At 46.9% G+C, this 26,248-nt stretch overlaps 1 protein-coding gene across 2 annotated transcripts in view; it reads right to left on the minus strand.

Moving 5' to 3' along the window:
- The window catches only part of MXRA5 (matrix remodeling associated 5), a 28,541-nt gene extending 5,749 nt beyond the window's left edge, over positions 1 to 22,792 (minus strand). Inside the window, exons 1-6 of one of the 2 annotated variants that reach the window (XM_070606244.1) lie at positions 22,038 to 22,792; positions 19,573 to 19,788; positions 12,419 to 12,548; positions 11,808 to 12,198; positions 4,483 to 9,444; positions 794 to 1,694 (exon numbers count right to left, since the gene is read on the minus strand). In XM_070606244.1, coding sequence (XP_070462345.1) covers positions 794 to 1,694; positions 4,483 to 9,444; positions 11,808 to 12,198; positions 12,419 to 12,548; positions 19,573 to 19,788; positions 22,038 to 22,084 — 6,647 coding nt within the window. In that variant the 5' untranslated portion in view covers positions 22,085 to 22,792. The remainder of the gene's footprint in view (positions 1 to 793; positions 1,695 to 4,482; positions 9,445 to 11,807; positions 12,199 to 12,418; positions 12,549 to 19,572; positions 19,789 to 22,037) is intronic. The other variant, XM_070606243.1, reaches the window with a different exon arrangement.
- Positions 22,793 to 26,248: the final 3,456 nt, after the last annotated feature.

Genomic DNA, 26,248 nt, shown 5'->3' on the forward strand with positions numbered 1-26,248 from the left:
GATGACAGACAGATGATAGTCCTTCATGCTAAGAGAGGGCGTCTCAACCTCACTCCTACTGACATTTGAGCAAGAGCGCTCTGTGCGGTGGGGCTGTCTTGTTCATTGTAGGGAGTTGAGCAGCATCCCTGGTCTCCACCTACTAGATGCCAGTAGGAACCCCTGTTCCCAGAGTCACGTCAACTAAAAATGTCTGCAAACATTGCCAAATGTACCCTGGGGGCAAAATCACCCTCCCCCGCCCCCCCATACCTGGGAATTGAAGTCACTGGAATAGAAGGTGACTTTCTTCCTAGCCAAAACGCATTTTTAGAATTCCCCATATGCCACCCTCAGGCTGAAATAATGTCTTGACATTTTTTGTTTTACGTCCTTTCACTCTCTCACTAATGCCACTTAAAAACAAAGTATGAAGCGTCTGTGTGTTTTGTTGGCATTAGATAGTAGAAATAGAAAGCAGCCTAAATTGCTTTATCTAATACTATCGTTTAAAACACAATTACAAAGATAATCATTAAAACAAAAGTTATTTGGTTTTTTTTCTTTTGTAGGAGAGAGAAGGGTGGAGAAGAGGAAAGGCTAGGTGTTTGTTCTGGATCCCATTTATAAAGACAAGATTGCATTGTGTGAAAAAGTGTCCCCTGGCCTCTGCACATAAGGAGCATGTCTGTGCATCTTCATCCCAGACAAGGACACTCCATGAAGAGATGTCCCAAGACACTGTTCCCAGCATCCAAAGGGGAGGCGGTGGCAGGAGCCCAGTGGTTGATGGCGAAGCAGGAGCACCACATACCTGAAGAGTGCGTCGATCATCCTCTTGGACGGGAGTCTCCAGAGGATGCGTGGCCAGGGGTCCCCCGAGGCGCTGCAGTCCAGCCGGAGGGTCCCGCCGTAGCGGACGTCGGTCCTCTGCGGAGAGGTCCCGGTGATGCGAGCATTGGCCGCCGCGCGCTGCACGGTCAGCTGGACCGTCCTGCGCGCCGAGCCCACCAGGTTGGCAGCCACACACTCGTAGCGCCCGCTGTCCTTGGGCGCCAGGTTGCGGATGTAGAGCGTCCCGTTGGGGAAGACAAACAAGTTCCCGTTGATGAACTGCGAAGGGCGGATCTGGGTCCCATCCCTGAGCACCCAGCGCACGCTGGGCAGGGGCGCGGCCTTGGCTGTGCAGTGGATGTGGATGCTGAGCCCTGGGGGCAGCGAGATGTTCTCCGTCTTCTCCTGGTGGATGACCGGAGGCAGGGCGGCCACGTGGAGGCGAATGGCCAGGCTGTCCGCCCCGGCTGGGTTGCTGGCCACGCACTTGTAGACACCTCTGTCTGAGAAGGAAGCCTCTTTGATGGACAGGGTGCGGTTTTCGTGAAGTGTGACCCTACCCTCCACTGGGGACACGGTCTGCCACACCCTCCCGTCAGGGAAAATCCAGGAGATTTGGGGGGCTGGGGTGCCCTTGGCTAGACACTCCATGGCAATTGTGTCTCCCAGGTAGACGGTGACGTCCTGGTAGTGGGAGGCTAGGATTTGGGGCTGCTGCACGGTGACAGACAGCAGGACCACCATCCTGTCCACACCGTGCAAGTTTTTGGCTGTGCACATGTACTGGCCACGGTCCTGCACCTGTACCTTCCGGATGACGAAGGTGCCATTCTTGAGGACTTCGAACCGTTGTACTCTGGTGTTCGGGGTCATAATAGCTCCTGGAAATCGAAAATACGTACCATCAGGTTCAACCTAAATGTGCCCTTTCCATAGGCCCAAACAAGGATTGTTAGTTAAGTAATCAGTTCTCCTCTTTGTGTCCTAAACAGCAAAAGCAAAGACTTGCCCCCCAACCACCTCCACCTCCAATGTGGGGAAGAGAGAACATTTTTTTCACCCTTCTTGACTCTTACATCAATCCCAGAATCAGGGCGTACGCCACCTTCAAGCAAAGGGCAGCCACCATGGGTTTCATGGAAGGTTCTGGAAGCCCTCATGAGCCCCAGGCCCTCTCAAGCTGGCCTCCTCGTTCACTTCAGTTACTGTAGACGCAGCCCCCATTGGGTCAGCCCCTGCCTCACTGGTGCAGGTTGACCTCCTGAGGTCTCCAAGTTGGTTGCAGGGACACCCCAAGCTTGCAGTCACCATCCACCTCTGCCCAGACAGCCTCTTGAGTCCAACAAGACAACTAGATTGAGCGGGTCATTCTCTGCCCAGTCTGGATGAACTGAGCACTAAGTCATTTTTCCAAACAGCACTTGACATCCCCACCACTACAGCCAGGGGGCATGTGCCCCTCTTTCTTCCCACTCTCTATACCACCAATGTTTTCTATCTTGCCTTCTAGGGGCTCTGCCACAGTCAGGGATTGTATTAACCAAGAGTTTCTGATACTTTGACATCTTGGGTCTTGCTGACCCTGGAGGGACTGGCCCTCCCAGGGATAGCCAATTCCTAGAGAGAGCAAAGGATGCACCTTGCAAACACAAACCGACCAATCCAGAGCCCGCACTTCCAGCCACCTACACTATGGTGCTCTCACAGTGCACACCACCATCTGCCTCCTGTCATCTCCCCAGGACCAGGTACCAGACAACTAGGGACAGTCCCTATGCCTCACAGGCCACTGATATTATTCAACTCAGCCAGTCCTACAGCTACTCTGCCTCGCCTATTCCTTCCTGCAGAAACTACAATAAAGGTTCTTGTCCACATTTTCCTGTCTCTCCCTCTGCCTCCTGACCAGCCCTGCTGCCTCCCCGTGTGGCCCTGTATGGCATAGCATGCCCCGTCCTCTTGGGAACTGTGAGGAGAAAACTATGTTTTCAATGGCAGTCATCTCCTGATCTGTTGGCCTCACCATACCTGAACAATAAATCCTATATTTAAAAACTGGAAAACCCTGATTTTGAGTCCTCCCTTCTGCTCCCGCATACTGGATTTCTTGGTCCGTGCTTCCATCACGGGCTACTCATTTAGTTCTGACAAGCTCTTCTGCTACAGCCGGGAGTAGAAGCTGAGTCTTGACAATGTAGGAGAATTTGCATGAATGTCTAGTGAGGGGCTGTGGTCCAGCGATGCTCAGAAAGGGCACAAGGTGTGGAAGACCCTAAGGATGAATATAAATGGGATTTCCCAGTAGAGGAATGTGCTTTCCTTCAAAGGCACGATACTTTTAGAATGAAAACCCTGTGGTCTTCTCCACTTGTTACTTGAAGCAAAATTCCTTATTAAATCATTACAGAAACATCTGACATCAGATGGTTACAGATCAAAGAAGTCAGTCATTTCGCTATACTCAGAGCCTCTGCTAACCTTTGGAACACATCCAACATTTGTGAGATAAACCTGAGCAAACAATGCCCAGCTCTCCCAAGGGCTATCAGCATAAATCATTCCTGTATTACCAAAAGGGAGACCAAATGGAAAAAAAAAAACCCTCAGGTCAGAATCCAGGCCTGAAGGATCCAGCTGTGTTGAGAGGGAAGTAAAGAGAAGGAGGAGCAGGGAGAGCCTTTCTTTTGTGGAGAGGTTGTAGCTTTTTAGATTTTTCTTTCTTCTGTCACCTAGAAATTGTTTTGCCACTCAAACAAAGGAGATGGTCATGTTTATGAATTTGAGTGCTCTCTGAGCTTCCCAGGATTCCAAATATAGACCAATGTATAGACTATTGCATGGGCTGAGTTGTATCACCCCCAAAATTCACATGTTGAAGTCTTAATTCCCAGGACCTCAGAAGGTGACTGTATTTGGAGATGGGTCTTTAAAGAGGGGATTAAGGTAAAATGAGGTCATTAGGGTGGGTCCTGATCCAAGAGGACTGGTGTCCTTATAAGAAGAGAAGATGAGGACACAGACACACAGAGGGACAGAGGGACGACCATGTGAGGACACGGGGAGAAGATGGTGTCCACATGCCAAGGAGAGAGGCCTCAGGAGGAACCAGCCCTGCCCACACTTTCATCTCGGACTTCCCGCCTCCAGGACTGTGAGACCATCAATGTTTGAGGTTTAAGGCACCCAGCGTGTGGTCCTTTGCTATGGCAGCCTAAGCAAATGAAAACAACTGTGTCTCTAGGTTGAAATCAAAGAAATCCCTGATGGGCTCAGACAAGGCTGCAGTTACCTTTCAAGCCAGTGGAAGGACAAGGGGAATTTGCACAATTCCCCTCAGCCCCACTCCCTGCCAACAGGAGTGTGGAAGACTTTTGCACTGGACCTCACTAGAAGAAGATAAGAAGCTGATATATTCCTAAGCCTAGGTTGTTCCCTATCCAAAGAGCCTGTGACATGTTTCCATGGCCCCATTAAAATCGTACATCTATTCTAGGTCCTTATTTCCTGTCCCTATAAAGGAACGTGCTTGTATCTAAGTTTTCAGGAGTTCTTTCCCATCCCATGAACTTGGCCTTTTCCCAGAATCTCTGGTTCTGCCCGGGGCCACAGACTCAGACAACCTCCTCCTACACAAGCCCCAGTTAAAACACAGATGCTTAAGCGCCCTACCTGTGGAAACTTTTGTCCAGGTAATGAAAGGCTTGGGTTTCCCTGTTGCCTCACATGGGATCATAGCATCTGTCTCTGCAGTGATGGACACAGTCTGAGGGAATTTGGTGATAATTTGGGGCTTTTCCCCAAGCGTCCAGAATTTGGATGCAGGTGGTCCTACAGGAGAGAAGAGCTTTGAGCTACTCTGATGAAAGCTTCTGGAGGGCTGGCCAGAAGATGTCACGATGGGGATGGAGCTCCGGGTGGAGTAGACCAGAGGGATGTTCTGTAAGTTCATGGAGGGTGGTGCCGTGGTCCGGGGAGGGTGCAATAATGGAGGGGCGGGGGGTCCAAAGTCCACGTGGATGATGCTCTGAGAATGTATCCTATTGTAGGGAGCTGGGTTGACTTTTCTCTCTCTCATCACTGGGGCAGGAGAAGTGGGTATCTGGGGCTTCAGAGTAACTCCAAATTGTGGGAAAGAAAGAGTTTTGTTGAAAAAGAAAGGGAATCTTCCATGGGGATAATGAGGAACTCTTGAACTTGGAGGCTTGCCAACAGAGTCTCTGAGATCAAGGATGTTGTTATTTCCAACGACTTTGGAGTTGCCGTTAAATCGGTCAGTTCCTTGGTCGGTTAACTTACTAGGAATGCCAGGTTTGGGCCTGTGCCACGGAACAACAGGGGTTGTTGTACTTGATAACGTTGGGGTCGTAAAGTGTTTATTCTTTGGCAAAACCCTTGAAGGATAGGCAATTATTTCTGGTTTGTTGGTGAAGTGACGAGGGGGCTGGACAGTTACAATGTATCCAGAGGAGGCTTGTGTGGCCACATATGGTGGCCTCACTGTCCCTCTTGGTGGGATAGGTTTGGCAGGAACTCTGGCTGGTTGACGGAAAACTTGGACTCTCCCATCCTGATGCTGACTATCTGGGCCGCGAGGAAGAATGTCCTTGGTCCTCCTATCAAATGCTTCCTTTTCTAACTCCTGCTTGGGAGTTAAGTTAAATTGGTCCTGGTTGGAAGATGGGGTGGATAATTCATTAGGCCTCCATATATGCTGAGTTCCCTCATTATTCACTGGGGGTGTTTTGGTTTCCGAGATCCCCACATAATTCAAGAAAATTTTTTCCTTGGAACCTGTTGATGTTGGGGATGTTCTTGAAGTAAGAGGCATGGGCTTCGTGGTGGTTTCTGCCAAAGACACGAGAGTCGTGGGGGGGACTGAGGATGCTGGCTCCTTCCTGGGGGCAGGAGTAGAGATGATATTCTGTGGTCCAATTTCAGCTGGACTGGTTTCCTGATGATCCTGACCACCGATGGTGGTTTCTGCCTTCCTTGAAGACGACTCTGCTTTCATGCTAGAGAGAGTAGTTGACGCAACCTGAAATAGTGTCGAGACTGCAACAGAAGGTGAAAACTCGGAAGGAAAATCTGGATCCTCTGACTCTTTAAAAAAAGGTGTGTCTGTAAATGTTTCCCAAGAGCTGGTGACAGGTGTGTCTGTCTGCAGCCCTCTAGGCTGGGCTGCCTTTGGGGGATTCCAGCTTGGCGTTCCTGGAGAGCGGGAAGGAGAGAATTCTCCCTGAAATTCTCCCACAGTGGAGACCTTGAAGCCAGAAGGTGATACAGCATCAGTGACGAACTTACCAGGGACTAAACTGTCAGTGGTATGGTCATTGATGTTGGTGACACCATCATTCTTACTTTCATTTTCACCTAACACGGGTTTATATGTGACTGGAATTGTCTCTTGCAATTTATCATGAGATAAATGTACTTTTGTGCTTGTTATATAATCTTCCTTTCTAGTTATCTCACGTGGGGCCCCAGTTCTCAGAGAAGCCATTGTAGATAAAAGTACGGTGTCCGTACTGGGGTTAACAACGTTGTTATGTTGACTTTCTGGAGAAGGATTGGAATTGGACACAGAAGGTTGAGACCTCACCGTAGAAGTAGAAGACCGATGTTTATTTGGCCTCTTCCCATGTTTCCTTCGTGATGGTCCTTTGGATACTGGTTCTGCATCCTTCCCCATTTCCACCTGCTTTGGGGTGCCAACTGTGCTATCAACCCAAGACGTGGGAACCAGCAAACTCTCCACTTGGTATGGAATCTTCACCTCAGGTACTTGAGTTGGTCGAGTCAAGAAAGTCTCCGTTGGGGCGGGAGTTGTGGGCAGAGTTTGTTTATGCCGGTGTCGGAATCTGTCGGGGTGTAATCTTTTCCTTCCCTTCTGTCTCTTTCGAGAAGGGTGAGTGGTCAGCACTGATGGTGAAGTGGGCTTTTGGGTTGGCATCATCACTGCTACTGTGGAGGTATCCTTGTCAAACAGAGAGCCAAGTGTGGTTTCCCCAGGATGCTTGAAGAGAGCTTTGCTGTCTGTCACTCCCAGTGTGGAGTCACGCAGAGTGGTGAATTCGATGCCCTGTCTCTTACTCTCAGGACTTCTGGAGTTTGTGGGGTCTCTCTCTAGCATATCTCCTTCCCATTGTATCTGAAAATTCTCCTCTGTGCTCTTTTTAATCAGTGAATTGCCTTGAGTGCCTAAACTACCTTTCACAAGCTGGGAGTTGTCTGTTTGTTCCTGTAGAGGGACTTGTGTGGGGACACCTGGTTCTTCTAAAATGAGGTCTTCAAATGGCTCAGATGTCTTAGAGTCAGCAACCCACATGGTAGGGGTTGGAGTCAAGTGTGTGGAGGTCAGTTCATTCATCTTATCTTCATTAGGTCGTGAATTAGTCTCCCAGTCTGGGTACACGTATGGCACAGTCTCAGACTCAGCTAAGGAGGTGGCATCTAACGGAGACTCATACTCATTTGATGTAGGCTCTGACATGGCTCCAACATCTGGGGTAGACCAGCCCTCTGTGGCTGTGTTTTCATTGGTGGGCTCTTCATAGACTGTGTCCAGGGTCTGTGGAGTAGGAGAAGATTCGTAAGGCGCAGATATCAGTGTAGTGGCTGTAGCCCAGTTTGAGCCAATGTCGGTCGGAAACGTGTCGTCAGTCTTCTCAGAAAATTCATCATCAGTGAGTTCCTCCAGGTGCATGCTTGTCACTTTGGGTTCAGTAAGAATTACTCCATCGTGGCCATGTTCTAGTGGCATCTCGGTTGAGGAAACGGTACTGGAAACCAGCTCTTCCTCACCCAGTAAAGACATATCTGCTGAGGATTCTTCAGCACTGGTTGTGGTCTGCACAGGCCATATTGAGGGGGGAGGAAGAACAGGCAAAAGAGGTGTTTCTTCTGGACTCACTGATGGAGGAGTGGTGGTTTTAACGCCCCGGGGGACTTCTGTTCCCTTAGGGAGGTTTTTCCCACGCACTCTGGCTAAAATATCTGCCCAGTGCTCTGGATTAATTTGTTTGCTAGCCATATTGATCCTTCGTCTGGACTCGAACACTCTGCGACCCTCTGCGATGTTTGTCTCTGGTTCCTTTTCAGAATTCTTCCAGAGTTTCAGTTTTCTTCTCCCTTTCTTAGTTTTCTTACCTCCAGTGGTGGCATCATCCTTTGTTTTGATGTACATCTCTTGGTCCTTTGGATGTAGGACTGTCCTGGAAGTGTTATCTTCATCTCCCATGCCTGAGCCCCCTTCGTCCTCCACGACATCTCCTCTCCCTCTGGAACGAGCCTTCCCACCTGGGCGTCTGCCTCTTTTTGATGACCTGCCAGATCCTTTCTTACTCACTGTGACTCCCACAGTGAAATGATCTACCCCTTGCTGGTTGACGGCCACACATCTGTAGTGACCACTGTCACTGACCTGGACCTTTGGGATGGAAAGAGTTCCATTTGCCAACATGTACGCATCTGATGTGTTAGCCAAATCATTAATTATCCTTTTGTTTGGAAGAATCCAGCTAAGCCGGGCTTCAGGTATTGCCAGTGCAGTGCAAGGCAACATCACTGATTCCCCTGGGTTCTTCTGAATAGTTACTGTATGGCTATCAGGTGGCTGAGTGGCAGGTGGCTGCACGAGAACCCTGTACACCATTTGGTCCATTTCATCCCTCACCTGAGCAATGCACTGGTACAAACCAGAGTCCAACTGATCTGTTGACTTGATCTTCAGCCAGCCACTGGTGAGGATGGAGAACTTGCTGTCCTGGTCCTCCATGGGTGCTTTCAGGACAGAGCCATCGGGGAGCACCCAGAATATGGATGGACTCTCAGAAGCCTTTACGTTGCAGCTCAGCTGGCACGGACTCCCTTCCAAGACAGTCTGAGCTCTTTGCACGGCTCCGCTCGGCTCGATCATCACCCAGCTTCTGCTCCGAGACTGCCTTGCATCTTTGGCAGCCATTGTTAAAGAATAGTGGGAAGAATAGGAGAGGAACACCTTTTTGGCCGTACTCTGACGTCGGTTCAGCTGGATATCTATGGACGGCTGCATGACCCATTCTGGTTCTGCAAGAATATGGGCTCTGACGCCAGTGTAGTAAAGAGCATCATCATCAGCATCTTGCCTGTATTGGTAGCTGACTTTGGGATCTGTGCCGAGCGTGAGTTCTCGGTGCAGCTTAACAGGAACCTCACTATAATAGGCGATCAGTTTCCACAGCTTTTCATAGTTTTCCCGGGTCATCGGACACTCAAAGTCCAAGGCAACTGTTGCATTTATCTCAATCTCTTGAGGATCCGTTTGGTTCAGGTGAATTTTGTACACATCCATTGGCTTCCTGATGTCACAAACCAAGTTCACTGTGTTCTGGTGCTCATCAGTCATGTTCAAAGAGATGTTCCATGGGGGGAATTGGAACCCTTCCAGGGAGAGCTGGCTGTCGCTGTCCTCCTCTTGGTCCTGCTCTTCCTCAAGACTCCTGTTCTGTCTCAGAGGGGACTCTATGGAAGGCTTCTGACAAGTGATGTCCTTCAGTTTGTGAATCTCTTGTTTGTACATCTTCTTGGGACTGGAGCACATGGCACATAACTGACCACCTTCGTAGGCTTTGTCTTTCTTACACTTCAGAATCCCTAAGACAAATAATCAAAGAAACATGCTGTAAGTTAATGAACCAAAGAATGGCAAGCCTTACACATGGCCAGAGGGTAAAGCTTTTGTTTACATCTTTATCACCTGGGCGTGTTTCTGTAATGCTTTTAATACCTCACTCACTTTGCCTCTGTGGCAACACTTATAACCTTAAATCAATTCAGCACAGTGTGTGGTAACTAACCTGCACTTTATAACCACTTGACAATGGATAATAAGTACTTTTTAAAAATGTTTCTAAGTTAAAAAACTCTATCACATACCCTGTACAATTTTCCTTCAATAAAGGTCCAGAAGAATCTACATAAATAATTGCAACTCATGAAAATATTTCTGGATAAAAGGATCATCTTTTGAGATGAATCACATTATCTACCTCTTATCATTTTTTTCTCTTGCTGTAATTTTTCATTTCAGGCAGTGTTTACTTTTTGGATTCATATTCTGTTCTTGGCTTCCTGGACATCAAATCCTCCAGAATTTTCTCTTTTTCTGGCCACCGCTCAGTCTATTTCACTGTTTCCTCCTTCTCTGCCCAACTCGTTAGTGATGGAGCATTCTTTGACTTGGTCTAAGTCTTTTTCCTTCTTGCTCTGCCCCATCAGAGTCCTCGCCCACATGCATGGTTTCCATTACCATGCATTAGCCAGTGATGACTCCCATATGTGCTTCTGCAGTCCAAGCAAACCCTTAGGAGTTCCACACTCACTTCCCTACTTGACATGTCTATTTAGAGGTCACGAAGGCTCCTTGAACTGACATCGACAGAACCAAATTATGTTTTCTCCCTGCTCAAAACCTAGATCCTCATGCCTTTTCTATATCATTCAGTGGTACCATAATCTCTCTTGTTGGGGAAACTAGAAGACTAGGAATGCTTTTTGACAGCCCTCTTGGCATCTTCCCACTTCTTCCTATTCCCGCTGAGAATACACCAGTCAAAGCGCCATCATCTATGACTTGGAGTATTATAAACTTCCTAATTGGTTTCACTATAATTCCTTTTGCTTCCATGAACACACTTCTCCATGTGAATTTAAGAGTAAACACCTCAAAATGCAAATATGATTGTTTCACATACCTCCCCCAACACATACACACAAATGTACACATACACCAGACAAACATGTATGCACACGCACACACAAAGACACACACATGTATGTCCAGAATATCGAAGATGGCTCTCTGCCCAAGCTTTATGGTTTCATTTCCATGGTGTAGCCTTACTCCTTGGAAATGACTATCTAAATGGATTTTCAGCCCCTCTTGCACCCAGAGGGGTTTGGGAACTAGTTCCCACCAATGCAATATGAATGGAGGCGACAAGTGTGTTGTCTAGCTAAGACTATTAAGAAGTGAGTATACATCTGTCTTTACTCATCCATTGCCTGATTAAGCAAATCTGATGCCAAATTTAAGATGGAGCCACAGATGGAAGCACCTGGGTCCTTCAATGAATCCATGGAGGAAAGCAGCCTGGCAGCTGAAAGCACTCCCATCAAATTGTGACATAAGGTGGGTGTGCTGGACGTTCCTAGATGGACACAGGCTTAAGAGGCTAAGTAGAAATTGAGGACAGCAAGACCTCTCAGAGGAGGTGATCTTTTAACAGAGACCTGAATGCTGAGAAGAGGCCAGCCCCTTGAACATCTAGCAGGAAAGTATTCTTGGCAGGAAGGTTGAGCAAGTCTGACGCCATTGAGTTGGAAAGTGCAAGGAACAGAAAGGAGAGCAGTGTGGCCAGAACTGAGCACATGAGGGGAACGCTGGGGCCAGCTCGTTGTAGGAGGGTGGGTCATAGGTGGAAGCATCATTGTGTAGGAACTCCTCGTAAGGCTGGTGGCTGTGAGGATGGAGAAGAGCACGGAGACCCAAGATATGGTAAACTCAATGAGATCTGAGGATGGATTCCAAGATGGGGCTTGGAGAAGCGGGTAAAGAAAGAAAAAGAAAGGAAAAAGTCTTCCTTATTTTGAATCAAATCTACTTTCTTACAACTTCTACGCATTGGTCCTGTTCTTTGGTGCTCTGGGTCAATGCAGAATGTCTCTCTCCCCAATCCATAAGAGAATGATCTCATAGCCACCTCCCGTCTCATTTTTTCCAAGCATCCTTGAATACTTCCTCATAGGATGTGGATGCACAGAAAATTCCACATTTAGCTGCAGCCCAAGGTTGAACATGACACTCCAGATATCCCTTCCACGACCACCACAGTCAACTGTACATAACCAATTAAATGATTATTACTTTAAATTTTACTAAAAAATAAAAATGCATTTGAATCACGGAGATAAGGAACATGTAGCTAGAGGACACGTCAGCTCTCCTCTCATCTCACCTTTGGATTTCGCATCCCATTCTAGAAACCATCTCATGTCACAATCACAGGACCACGGATTCCCATGCAGGTAAAGATTCTCCAGAAGTGGCATGTTCTGGAGCATCCCCGTGGGAAGAGTTCTAATCATGTTCTCTGCTAAGTAGAGGTGTCTTATAGTGGACAGTCTGAAATAATCCAGGAAGGTGAATGTGGAGAACGTGCCGGGGTGTAGCTGGTGGAGCAGGTTTCCTTCTAAATGGAGCAGCCTTAGTGATGTTAAGCCATTGAAAGCTTGTGGGTGGATAAACTCGATCTTGTTATGGTCAATGTGTAGCCTCATTAGGCTCCAGAGCCCCTGCAGCGTCTGTCCTGTGATTACTCGAAGCTTGTTGTAGCTGAACTTGAAAACCTGCAAAGACAGAAGTTTGGAAAATCCTGTTTATAATTTAAAAAGCCACAACCAGGGAAAAACAGAACAAAGGGCAGGAGCGTAATGACATTAAGCTTGTTTTCAAAGTAAAAACAACATGGCAATTTTATTAATCATTAGGGAGCATTATATCACCTCTACTATTCATTACTGGTGGTAGAAGCTGCAATTAGTGATGCTCATAAATGCCAGGGTTTACCTGTAGAGAGCTGAGGTCTCTTAAAGCCCCATCAGGGATGCTGGGGATGTTGTTGCCATGAATCATAAGCAGTTCCAACTTGGTCAGTCCCGCAAATGAGGTTTTTGACAAAGCCTGTATACTATTAAATCTAAAAAAAAAAAATAATTAGAAAAAGAAATGGTGAATACATAAATCCCATCTGGGAAAGATTCCCCAGCCAGCCCAGGACCCACTTAGCAAAATGTTGGTTCTGAGGTCGGATTGGTGTCAGTCCCAAAGCACATTCATCTCTTTGTGCCCTTGTTCATTTCTAGGGTCAAAAGAAAACTGACCCTTTTTATTAGCTTTCATTCAATTAAGGAATATTGGCTGGGCCTTTTGACTTGGAATATCCTAGTGTAATTAGAGGCCTTTTTAGGGAAACTAGGAGGAGTTAGAATTCTAAAGGAAGCTGGTCCAATCGGCCTTGTTGGAAATTTCACTCTGAAGTTGCAGTAATGATGAATGACACGTGGCCAGCATGAATGAAAAGAAACACACAACATCAGAGGGAGCTTTGCATATAACCAGAGAGGGAGAGTCCTCTGGTCTAAAGGACCAAGTGAAAATGCTGACAGCCAAACATGGATTCTTATTTCACAGGGACAAGTTGTCATTTCCAATGGATTATCTAAGTTATCTGTAAACATTTTGGTGCTTTTTGGTCTTGGTTTTTGCATATACATTGGCAAAGATGCTTCCTTGACCAATCTGGAAATTCCTCATTGCTTCGTTATTCACAGCACAAGGGAATCCTCAATGTTAATCCATGGAGAACGGATTATAAAACAAGGGAGAATCTGTGCCTTGCTCTGTTGGAGGACTGTGACCTCATGTCAGCTGAAATATAATGCATTTAGCTTCACACTGTTTATTGCTTCTCCTTAGTACCTAAATAAAAGGAAATAGAGGGCTCGGCCCCATGGCATAGTGGTTAAATCCAACATGCTCTGCTTTGGGGTCCTGTCAGTTCAGATCTCAGGCATCGATCTACACCACTTGTCGAGCCACGCTGTGGCAGTGACCCACATACAGAACAGGAAGATTGGCACAGATGTTAGCTCAGGGCCAACCTTCCTCAAGCAAAAAATAAAAAGAGGAAGATTGGCAACAGACGTTAGCTCAGAGCAAATCTTCCTCACCAAAAAAAAGAGAAGATAATAGATGTGTAGAAAATGCAGGTGACAACCTTATAGCTAAATGCATCATGTGCTAGCCAAGTATAACTTCCTTATAAACACACGTGTGCCGAAACCCAGACCCCAACCTCCAAGCCAACATCTGGGTAATTCCTCCCCTAAGAGCCAGTCTTAGGAAGCACCTTTCAACTCTAAATTCTTGAGTGTGGGAAAAATAATCTCCAACACCCAAACCACTCACCTTGGTTGCTTCAAGCTCTTGGAAGAACAACTTTAATCATTGCATTCTTTTATAAGACCAACTTGTGCAAAGAAAACACGGGATGGAATGAAATGCATCCCATCTTATTAGAATAATGCTAGAGGGATTCAAAATGGTGCATGGGAAAAATATGGTAGAACATAATCCTATGTCCTGTTCATCATTTTGAGTCGTGTCGTCAATGGATGATTATATAGAGTGTCTCTCTTCTGGATGACATGGCATTCCCTGCTCCTCCTCTTTAATGCTTTGCTCCAGTGTCTTGTCGGCTTACTCTGCTCTATTTAACAGTGACAAGAGATAAAATACTAAGAAGAATTGGCATAGTTAGGAAACACTGATTAGAGGACTCAGCAGAGAACAAATCAAGTGAAAGTGCCCTAAAGCAGAGGCAAGAGCAGGACTTCTTCAGCAAGTCCAAGGGACACAAAGATGGCACATGATCCCTAACTCTAAGGCAAACAGCAAACATCTTAGAGAGTTAACAGATAGCCCGCCATGGCTACTGGACAATGTCTGCAGACATTTTTGAATGTCACAAATGGGTAGGAGAGTGTTACTAGCATCTAATGGTTGGAGACCAGGGATGCTGCTGAACATCCTACAGTGTGCAGGACAGCCCCCACCACAAAGAATTATCCAGCCCCAAATATCAAGAGTGCCGAGTTTTGGAAACTGCCTTAGCATGAGAGATTCTGTCTGTTGGTTTGTCTATCTACCTACCTATCTATTATCTGTCTGTCTATCTATCTATCTATCTATCTCTCTATCTACCTATCATCTATCAATCATGTATCCTCTATCTTCTATCTATCATGCATCTATCAGGTATCTATCATCTACCTATCATTTATCTACCTATCATCTATCTATCTACAGTAGTGGTCTTGAACGGGGTGATTTTGCCTCTAGGAGACATTTGGCAATATCTGGGGTCATTTTGGGTGACCACAACTAAGGGGGAGCGTATTACTGGCATCTAGTGGGAAAAGGTGATGGAATGAAATGCATCCCATCTTATTAGGATAATGCTGCAGGGATTCAAAATGGTGCAAGGGGAAAATATAGCAAAACATAACCCTATCTTCTATTCATCATTTTGAGTTGTCATGTAGTCAATGGATGATTATACAGAGCATCTCTCTTCTGGATGACATGGCATTCTCTGCTGCTCAAGAATGCTGCTGAACATCTTTCAAAGAACAGGACAACCCCCACAACAAGGAATTATCCTGTCCAAAATGGAAATTGTGTCCCAAATGTCAATTATGCTGACGTTCAGAAATCCTGCTCCAACCAAAGATGGAATAGCCTGTGGGCTGATGTGCTGCCTCATTCATCTATCATTATTTAGGAATCTACAATTAAATCTGTCTGGGAAATGGGAATTTATGGCAACATTTAAACTCTTTTCCATTTTTTGGAGCTTGAGGTTTGTCTAGAAACAGTAAGTAAGGTGGGGAATGGTCTCATGTGAGGTAGGCATGCTTGGCAGGCACCAGGTAATCTAGAAGCTGGGAGGACATGGGAAGGAGTGTGGCTCTTTTTGGTTCCAGATTCAATGGGAAGCCCTTGAGGGTTTTAAGGAGGGGAGTGACATGAACTAAGTTATGTGTTAAAACAACAATGCTGGCCACTACATGGAGAATGGGTTGGAGATGGATAAGAGAGGAAACAGGAGATGGAGTGAATCCCAAGGAGGTGCTGGTGTCCCTAGCTAAGGTAGAGACAGTGGAGATAAAAGTACATGGAGAGCTTCCAGAGGTGCTTGGAGGAAGAGCCAACAGGCTTTACTGAGTGATGGAATTGCAAACAAGGAAAAGATCACAGGAACAACTTCTACCTGGATGTGAGTAAATGGGTGGATTGTGCCATTGGCTGAGATGGAGAACGATGGGTGTGGGGGAAATCATTCAAGGTTATATTTGTCTTGTGATCTTGAAGGTGTTTGTGAGAATCCAAGGTGAGGGTGGTACTCAGGACTGAGACAGAGACCCAAGATGTGCACATTCAGGAGACCTTGGCCAACTGACTAATGGAGCAAAGCCCTGGGAATTAATAAGATCACCTGAGAAGACGCCAAAGGGAAAGAAGAGTAGAGAAGCCAGAAGGAGGAGGCAGATCTTGAGATGGAGGAGATGGGGGTCAGAGGCTCAACTTCTAAAATGGGTCAGAAAGAGTTTGCTCTTCCTCAGGACATTTTAGCCTAAGGGTGTGCGATGCTCACCAGGGCTTCCTCTCCTGTCTTTGTAGCCAAAAATTCTCACTTCCAACTTGGCATTCAACTATAATGGTGGACACCAAGGTGGAGAAGGTGAAGGGAAGGAAGATGGTTGAGTACAGAGGAACATGAACTCTTTCCACACCTAAATAAATCCCCCCAAGGCCCTTGATGGAGATGTATCATCTCAGGAAGCTGTCTTACTATAGCATCTTCTTGGTGCTTGTTTTTAAGAGCCATCAAAAGCTACAGATGGAGGTGTTGTTGGTGGCAGAGCTAAGAAAGGCGAGACTTTTGGTGGAGAGACAAAGTCAAGGGAATTGCCTAAATGCCAAGTAGAGGAGGCACTTTCTTCCCTCACAGCACCCAGTGGGTGTGGATGAATCCTCTTTGCATCCATCTGAAAACCAGCAGGAAGATGGGGAAATTGGTGTGGTACTCAAAGAAGAGAATCTGATGGGAGACTGAAATGACCCTGGAGAGAGCCCACTTACGCTCTTCTCCAGAGCATCTTCCTCACCTGTTGATTGACAATAACTGACTACATAACCACCTAAATGAAGTGATTTTTTATATCAGAAATATACGATCATTTCGCAATACATACAAATATTGAATCAATCTGTTGTACACCTGAAGCTGATATAAAGCTCTATGTCAATTATATCTCAATAAAAAAAAGAAATATATGTAAAACTACTTCATGAATAGCAATTAGTATCCCAAAGCAAAATTTTAAATAAAAAAGAGCAGTATGGGCATTTGGGAAGTTCCAGACAGATGTCATCAAAACTGGTCTTTTAATTAAAGGGAAGAAAATCTTTAACGGTCTATAAATCAGATGCTAAGTGGATGATATTTTTGGTTTACTCAAAAATATCTGGAAAGCAATTTTTTAAAAAGCTTTGGGGCTGGCCAAACAGGAAACAGGAGCTTTCTCTTTCAATGCTAACTGAGAACCCTAAAAACATCTGTGTGGGAATGAAAAATGTGCTTTGTGCTCTGCCAAAAATCTCTCATTCCTTGAGAGTTTTATACTCTCTCCAGACTCCAAAAAGACAAATCTGAGCCCAAGTTCTATATATATTAGACATGGCTCTTGTTTCTTTTTTTTTCCAACAAACTACACGTTGCCAGTCTCATTATCTACTTTGAGACTGATTTTCAGAAACAGTGTTATAATATTAAAAGTGTAATTTAGAACTGTGGCACATGGATTCATGTTCCAAATTAAGCCAGATGGAAGTAATATATATTGGTCAGTGAAACTATTCCTCAGTGGTTTTTCTTTTATCTTTACTATTACACAAACTCATCCCAAGAGATTATTGGCATCTGAAGGAGAAGGAAGCATCTTTGCTTTGTTCTAGTGGCAAAGACTTTAGGACACCATAATTCACTGTTTTTATCATTAGTTGTTTGAAATGAAACCGCCAGAAGCTATGTTCTAATTGAGAGGTTAGTTAAGTTCCATTCTTACAAAATACTTCAATTTAAAAGTGGATGGAAGAAAAACATCCCAGAAACTGTCAATGAGATGCAAATAGCTTGACAAAAAATAGTCTATCAGTGTCGCCAGTCTAAAACCACCTCCCAGTTAATCTTTTGGGGGGGATGCATGCAGATCTTATCCACTCAAGTCCAACCTGCCAGCTCAGACCCCCATCACACGACAGGAGTGCACTCATGGTTCACGCAGGAGCTGCAGCAGAAAACAGCTCTCCTGGAGCACTCCCATTCCCACACTTTCCAGGGGGCTCCTCCAAAGCTTGTCTGACAGTACCCCCAACTCTGTGCCCTGACAAGAGCTCAAGTTTGAGGGATCAGGTGGTTAATGCTAGCAAGTGGGACAACATGCTAAAAATGATTCGTAAATGGATCAATCCCAAGACAGAGCCATTTTGCACACCAGGAGGTGCGAGAAAGAAGGGAAATCATAGACATGTTCATTTTCCTGTCTACAAACTTGGCATAGCTCATGCAATCCTGATTCCAGTCAGCTCGAGTTCCCCTTCCTTATCTATTTCTCCCACTAGGCAAGTGGTTTGTCCCAATAAATTATAATTGTAGATTGTACAAAAAAAGGAGACTGGTTTAATGATTAATATTCCCTCTTTTGGCAAAGCCAGATTGTTTTCCCGATGGAGCTATCATCATTGTGGTTGGGTTTAGTTAGTCAAGTCATACGGTATTCCAAGATTTTATTGAGAAGACTATTTTGTTGTTTATTGCCTTAGATTAATGAAGTTTCTATCTTATTGTCTCAACTTCACATTTTCTTATTCTGCTACTGGGCTTTATAGACAATAAATGCAATAAAAACATTTAACTCTGTAAGCTAAGGTTTCTAGGCACATGTACAATTCTTTGTTCATTGACTTCGGTTTGGCCATCTCATTTTACTACAATGTCCCCTTAGTGGATATTCATCAACCCTACATTATTTTAGTGTCTTCTAGATGGTGGAAAATAGCTAATATATTTTGTTGAAGGGGTTGGCCCCATGGCCAAGTGGTTAAGTTTGCACACTCCACTTTGGCGGCCCAGGGTTTCGCTGGCTCAGATCCTGGGTGCCAACATGGCACGGCTTGTCAGGCCGTGCTAAGGCAGAATCCCACATAGCACAACCAGAAGGACCTATAGGTAAAATATACAGCTAAAATATACTACTAGGGGGCTCTGGGGAGGAGGAGAAGAAGAAGAAGAAGAAGTAGAAGAAGAAGAAGAAGGAGAAGGAGACGGAGAAGGAGAAGAAGAGGAGGAAGAAAGAAGATTGGCAACAGATGTTAGCTCAGGTGCCAGTCTTTAAAAAAAGAGAGAGAGAGGAAATAGCTAATATATTTCGTTGAAGAAGTCCAAATGATTGTCTACTATTAAAATTGTACACGAGTACCTGTAATTCATAGCAACTAATATTTATGTATATAAAACAAAATTTAAAAATATAAAAATTCTGTCTGGGATGCTGCAGAAATTCATCTCTTGAAAACATATTAATATTTTAATAGGCATCCGAAAGAACTCTTTTATTGTGTCAAAGTCACAATTACATCATCCAGATAACTTGCAAAAGGTCAGAGATGTCCCATTGATTCTTTTTATTATTTTTAAATAAAAATATTTAATGTTTTTAATATTTCCTGGTCTGTTTAAACAATATCCGTATATTTACATGTGTGTCATATGCATTCGTATCTGCTATATATTTAAGAATTGTTATCGAGGGAAATTTCTCAACAAACTTAAGTTGTTCATGACACGTGGCTATTAAACTTTATGATAGCAGTTGCAGCCAATGGATGAATTTAGATAATATCCCAAAAGGATCGCATTTAGTATAGTTAAAAACTGTCACCTGGATTCTGCCCCTATGGAAGTACGTAACGCTAGATGGAACAACACATAAAGGAGTATCCATTTGCACTTATGTAGATGCACATACATATACGGAAAAGCGAATAAACATGCAGGCAAAGAGGCCAAAGTTTTTCAGTAAGAATGTGGTACAAACCCCAAATTGATTCTTTCCACATGTTTAGAAATTCCAGCTGGCACGGAAGCCAAGGAGCGAAACGTGCAGTGGACCTCGCTGGGAACATAGCAGGCGCAAGGGTGAGGGCAGGCGAGTGCCGCTGGAGGATGTCCCCAGACCAGAATCAGCACCACGGAGAGTACTCGCCAGTGCGACCGCGTTGGCATCTTGTCGGGGTGCCTCATCCTGGAACACCTGTTGTGGAACCACAAAACGGGATTCACTTAGTATCAGGTCGCAATCCCTTATTTTCAGCAAATTTTATTGGAATGGAGCATACTGGTTTTAAGCTTCCCAAGACTTCAAATGATTTATTTTCACGACACAAAATGTTTGAGTCAGGAAACACAAAACTTATTGTCTTAATCGTTCGCTGTTAACTTTAATGGTTACTATAGAACAGAGCCTTAATTCCTGACTTCGATACGACAATTTGGAAGTCTCGTTATGTTATGAGAGAAAGTACAGAACACACACACACACACACAGAGACACAAATATATATGCATGTGTATTTGCATATATATGTATATACATATATATACATAGAGACAGAAGGAGAGGTACATTTCCGTTTCTATAATAATAAAATAAATAATAAAAATATAATTATGTGCCTGACCCCAATGTTAATTCTGAGCCATAGACACTGCATATATTTGAATAAAAAACTTCTAAAGAAAGTCACTATGATTAGGATTACTTCCTTCTTTTAATGACATTCCTTAAGTTTTCATTGTATCTTCTTAAAGTGCTTCAAAAGCGTTCACTAAAGCGAAATTTAATCCATTATTTGTGGGTCTGTTTACTACACTTAATTTTTTTCTGGGAAGGACCAAAGTGTTGCTACAGTCCAGTATCCTTGTTTAGCAGGGGGAAGTTTGCGAAAACCTCTGTAAAATCTGCCGTTTGATAAAGAGGATAGGAACAGCCTGATGAAATATGTTCACACACACAAAAAAGATCAAGGAGTTTACCAAAAAAGGGGGGGGGAATGGTCAGATATTTCAAATATTAGGTTTCATCAGCTACCTCTTTCAGAATGTCAGTGATTATTTTTTTCACGCATTCGTCATGTCTTCAGCATCTCATATTTTTGTCATCTCTTGAATGAAGTTTATTTACAAATAGGAATACGCGTGGACAGCAAAGAGTACAATAGAGAAACGCGCCTCTGCCTTTGTCCCTGCTCTGGGCAAGCGCTCACCGCTAATAACAAACTCGACATCCGCTCATACAGCATAGACACATCCCCAGTCCGTAGCTTTTCCATCCTTTCCATGACCTCGAAATGGATACTTTCTTAAACCCGTGTGCATCTCGCCTTTCAGTCGCCCATAAAGAGCTGACGATGCAGGCAACTTTGCAGAAAGCAAGTTCAGGCTCCACCTCTGCGTTCTAGAACAGGCTCCTAAAGCTTTGCAGCGAGCAGTTCCCCAGCTCGCCTGAGCCCAGGCCTCGCACGCCCCCGCCTGCGCGCCTGACCTCGGCTCTGGGCTTCTGCCAAGGGCATCCTGACCCAAACCCCTTGCCTGCAGGCAGACCTGGCCCCAGCATCCCCATGCGTCCTCCCCAGCCTTCGCTCTCCGTCCTGCCTCCCACCCAGGTCCTCCCTGGAGACCAAAGGAACGCGCCCCAGGGAACCCTAGTCCTGGGGCTGTAAGGGAACCCACCCTGAGCCTGCAGGGCTGCCAGGGGGAACCCCAGGCAGCAGGGCGGGGGTCGCGAGGCAGTGCGCGTTCGCCCCCCTGGAGGCGGACAATCTGCAGCGGCCGGGCGCGAGGCCCTGCGCCCCTGGCCACCTTCCAGCGCCCGCTCCGACGTGCCCCGCCGGCGGCGCGGTGAATTACAAGCTTTCCCGGAACGCGGCTCGGGTTGCCCCGCGGGTCCCCGCTGCCGGGACCCCGACACCAAACGCCGTCTCTCCCAGATGATGACTTCTCCAGCTTCCGTGCGGCTCAGCCCTCGGCGGGGCCTTCGGTCTTCCCCTTTCCAGGGGAGGAGGAGGACAAGGAGGGGGAGGAGACCCTCAGTACCCCGGACCCCGAGGAATAGGGAGGAGGATCCGCAACCGTGTTTTCCCCACCAACGCAAGAGCGGGATCGCTTTCACTTGGGGATCCCCTTGGTGGCTCGCTAGAAACCAGGGGAGGATGAGCGACAGGCCGCTAGGGAGAGGGAGGAAGGACGAAGGGAGAAAGGGTCGGGAGTTCATTAGACCTATTCAAAGCATCGTCCCTCAAAATTCCATCAGCTTCCCTCCTGAATGGTAACTGGCCCCTCAGCTCCTTAACACAGTGCCTGGAAGCACTTCAAGATGCCTCTTTGCTGTCACTCCGTGGTCTTCCCTTGGCCACCCCCAATTCCTTTCACCCGTTGCAGACAGAACCAGTATCTCCCCCGCCACCCCCTCTCCCGGGTGCCCAGGCTGCCCTCGGTGCTCACCTGTCCTTCGGAAGCCGCCAAAAACGGGAGCGGTGCGCCCGGAGCATCCACGGGGCCGGGGCGCGCAAGTCACCGCCGGGGGTCCGCCGGGGCCATGCCCTTCCCGGGGCCGGGGGCGCGGCAGCACGGCTTCCCAGCGCGGCAGGGCGAGCCGGCGCCCTTTTATTACGGTCGCCGAGAGACTTCCCCGAGTCCACGCCTTGGCCCACCCCCACCCTGCCCCACCCAGGGGAGACGGGGCGCGCGCCCGAGCCGAGGGACCCTGGCCGCGCCGCCCTGCGCTCAGCCCTCCTCTCGACTCTTCATCGTGCCTCGTCCCGGGTGGGCACGCCTCGCCCACTCCTGCTGGGAGAAGCGCAGGAGCCAAACGCACACGGCTTTGGGAACGAGTATTCGTGGTTCGAGAGGAAGTCCAGGGACCCGAGGGGAGGGGGAGAAGCAGGGAGCGAGGTGGGAGCTGCTGCGGAGAGTCCTTACACAAAGCGCTCTTCCCTGCAGCGATGGAGACGGTTTCTTTCGTTTGGAGAAGAGAGTAGGAGCAAGATTCGCGCTGCTCCAGGCGGGATGGAGTTTTCTCTGGCAGTGTCTCGGAACCCGTGTGCAGGCAGCAGCCGGCAGCGCCCCGCCGGCATCCCCGGAGCTGCAGGCCCGGCTGCAACTTGAGCGCCGCTGCCACGCCCTCCCGCCTCTCCGGTGGCTCCCGGCCGCCCGCCTCCCTCGCGCCGCCGGAGTCCTCCAGCCTGAAAGATGGAACTGCTCTCCTCCCGCTTGGAGAGCCTGCGGAGGCAGGGCCAGGATGGGGAAACTTTGGGGAGCCTGGTGGTAGTAGCTGGGGGATGTGGGGACCACCAAGGGGGAGGGCAAGAAACAGAGGCTGGAGAGGATGGGGTGTCCCTGACCCAGAAGGGGAGGGAAGAGAAGGAGGCCATCTGGCTTCCAGGAGGAAGCGGACATGAGACAGATGGGAATGGCTGAGGTGAGTACAGTTATCAGCAGAATCCTCCTAGGGCAAAAGGACAGAGCCATTGTGAAGAGAAACAAGAGGATGTCCAAGCACGAGGAGCAGCCAAGAAAGGCCCATTCCAGGAGTCCTGATTGAGCCTGCTGCATGCTCAGGATGCTACCCAGGGGCTGTAAGGAGGTGGCCAGAAATGAGCCTTGAGATGAGTTGCTTCTGGTGCATGGAGTATGGAGGGATTGCCTTAGTTTCTCCTAAGAAGTGTGCAGGAATTCCTCCCTGCCCCTCATGCAAGGTGGCGACCACCGGGCATATCACCAATAGGTACTGGTTCATAAACGGGTGGATTCACTTCTTCAACAGCTTTACTTTTCAAACAACGTGTGTGGATGTATTTCTCTCCTAGTTTGAGATATCCACGTTCTTGGAATGCCCAAAACGTATTGATTAAATTTATACAAAACTTGTCCCCAGAACGTCATCTCCTTATCCGCATTAATGGCATTGCCATCCAGCTACTCCGCGAAACTGGAAACTCAAGTCACCCTCCCCACGTGCCTCTCCTGTGTGGCCTCACAGTCAGCCGGTCGTCAAGTCTTGGGGGTTCTGACTCCTAAGAATGTTGGGCCCGAAGGCCTCTTCCCTCCCTATCTCTCACTGCCATGATATGGATCCTCATGACCTAACATCTACCAGTCTCTTCTTCCACCAATTCCTTCTTTCCTCAACCTCCAGTGGGTCACCAAAACATGAAGGGCTGTGGTCATCCTCAAGACAAACTCTGAAGTTGACCATGGGGGGCACATGGCATGCCGGGGTCATGCCAGCCTGTCCCAGGGCCCTTGCTTCTGCTGACACGTCTGGCTTTGGAGAAATGGTACCAGATCTCTGTGCCTTCTTCTTCTTCTTTAAATGTCCATGCATGTCCTCATCTTGAGGTTCTTGTTGTAGTCAGTTCTTTGCCCCTCTCCTGCTGTTGCTTGATAGTCGCCCCCTCAACCTCCATCTCATAACATTTCCCAACATTCCTGCCCATCCATACGGCCCTTTGCTTGCATTATGGCCAATTCCTTACCCTGGTCTAAGTTATATGGTAACTTTCTGGAACCTGGACACGAACGTGGTGGTTAGCTTACACTAGGCGCTCAATTCAATGTGTGAATGAATCAATGAGTGAGTGAGGGTCAGTTTTACTAAGAAACGTGTAGATTAAAAATTTTGCAGCACATGACTTGTATGACAAATCCATGAATATAGCATTATGGATCCCAAGTGATTCACTTTAAAAAAAAATCAGTATTTTGGTGTCTTTAGTCCTTTTGTTTTGTCATTTGTCCCGCTAGCACTGCCAGCTTCCTCGGTGGTTGTCTCCGGGGGAGGAACCACGTTTTATTACCATTGAATCTCCAGAATCAACAACAAGATTCCTAGGATACAGAAGGTTTTAAATACATGTTGGTTGAATGAAATTCACCTGTTTGGTCAGAATTCCACTAGGTGGAGGTTGAGGAGGAATGAAAGGATGGAGGACAGGCCAGCAAGGCAGGACAGCTTGTAGCTAATTGTAGCTACCTAGTTATGTGCTTTGAGCAAACAAGTAATATTGACCTGAATATTGACAACGGGTTGAGTCCTCCTAGTAACCAAACACCACGTCGTTTGATGGAGTACCTACTGATTTCATCAGCTATGGCTTTTCCATGTTCTTATTTTCAGCAGCATCTCTTTTCTTGAACCAGACTTTTGACAGTATGTTTGTTATGGACTGAATAGCATCACCTCAAAATTCATATGTTCACCCTAGCCCTTACAGTGGTGGTATTAGGAGGGGGGCCTTTGGAAGGTGATTAGGGTAGATGAGGTCAGGAGGCTGGTGCCCCCATGATGGGCTTCGTGTCCTTATAAGAAGAGACCAGAGCTCTCTCTCCATTGTGTGAGGACACAGTGAGAAGGTAGCCATCAGCAAGTCAGGAAGAGGGCCCCTCCAAGAACCAAATCTGCCAGCCCCTGACCAGACTTCTCTTTAGGGGCATGAGGATAGCAAAAACTCAAAGCTCAGAAGCCCCTACAGTCCTCTGCTGTGGGGGATCCATCATCGCTCTGCCTCATCATAAGGACTCTCCGATCCACTCTCCTTGTGACGAGTGTACGGCCCCCGTTAACAGCAGAGCGATCGGTAATTGAGTCAGATGGCTGGGATGGACCCACTCCCTCCTCCTGCCTACTATTTCTTGGCTGGATGGCCCAGAAACACACTATTCACCCTCCCTGAAATCAGCATTCCCACACATAAAATAAGGACAGGGATGTTTGCCTATCAGAGCTGGTGTGACAACAGGATGCAATCCCGTACACAGAAAGTGGAACACGGTCCATGCACCGTATCTGTAGTTCATACGTAGGATCCAGTGAACCTACAGTCACTTATTTTTCTCTATTCTTGCATCTTTCATCTTCTTATCTGATTCTACCCCAAAGCAGGATCTCTGGGGATATATTGGCTGTTTCTTGTACGAGCTGAAGTTCTCAAGGGCTTGGAGCTCCAATGGACGAGTTTAATATTCTAAGGGAGGCTGTGGATTACTGTGGAATTATGTGTTCTTTGCTTAACAGGGACTGTAAAAGGAATGCCTGAGTCACGTGGCTGGCCTCCCGCGGCTGCTCAGCCTCCACAATCAGGGGAAGAGCTGACCCTAAATAGTCTAGGATGACTGGAGAGAGAGAGAGAAAGTCTACGCAGGAAATATCTATTTGCATAGCTGGCAAATCCCGGGGGTGGACTAATAGCTAGTGAGGATGTATCTTGACTTGAGCAGAAGCAGACTTTCAGGAATGTTCCACGTGAAGCCTGCCCCCGGTCTGTCTTGAGTAAACCCTGAATGATACTCCAGGCTACTGGCAATCTTGCTGAAATCGAGAGGGTAGTTTTGTTTTGATTCATCTCTACATACCGTGGTCAGTAGAAGTCTCCTGTTCTGTTGCCTTTACTAAAATGCTTCCAGATTTTTTCAGCAGCGTACTTTAAAATGGAACAGCATGAAGAAAAAATTAGAGGTACGTGTCAGAGGAACTCCCCAGATCTCCCAAGCACTGTTGAATTATTTCTGCAAAATAGACTGGACAACATCCTGCTGTGCCAGGAGCGCAGCCACCTATGGAAAGAGCATCATGTGTAGACATGAACTCAATCTGACCCGTGGTGGGGGACACATTGAGAGGGATTTCTGGGCAAAATGGAAGCTATTTATCCATC

The sequence above is a fragment of the Equus przewalskii genome, chromosome X (assembly GCF_037783145.1).
Source record: "Equus przewalskii isolate Varuska chromosome X, EquPr2, whole genome shotgun sequence".
NCBI lineage: Eukaryota > Metazoa > Chordata > Mammalia > Perissodactyla > Equidae > Equus > Equus przewalskii.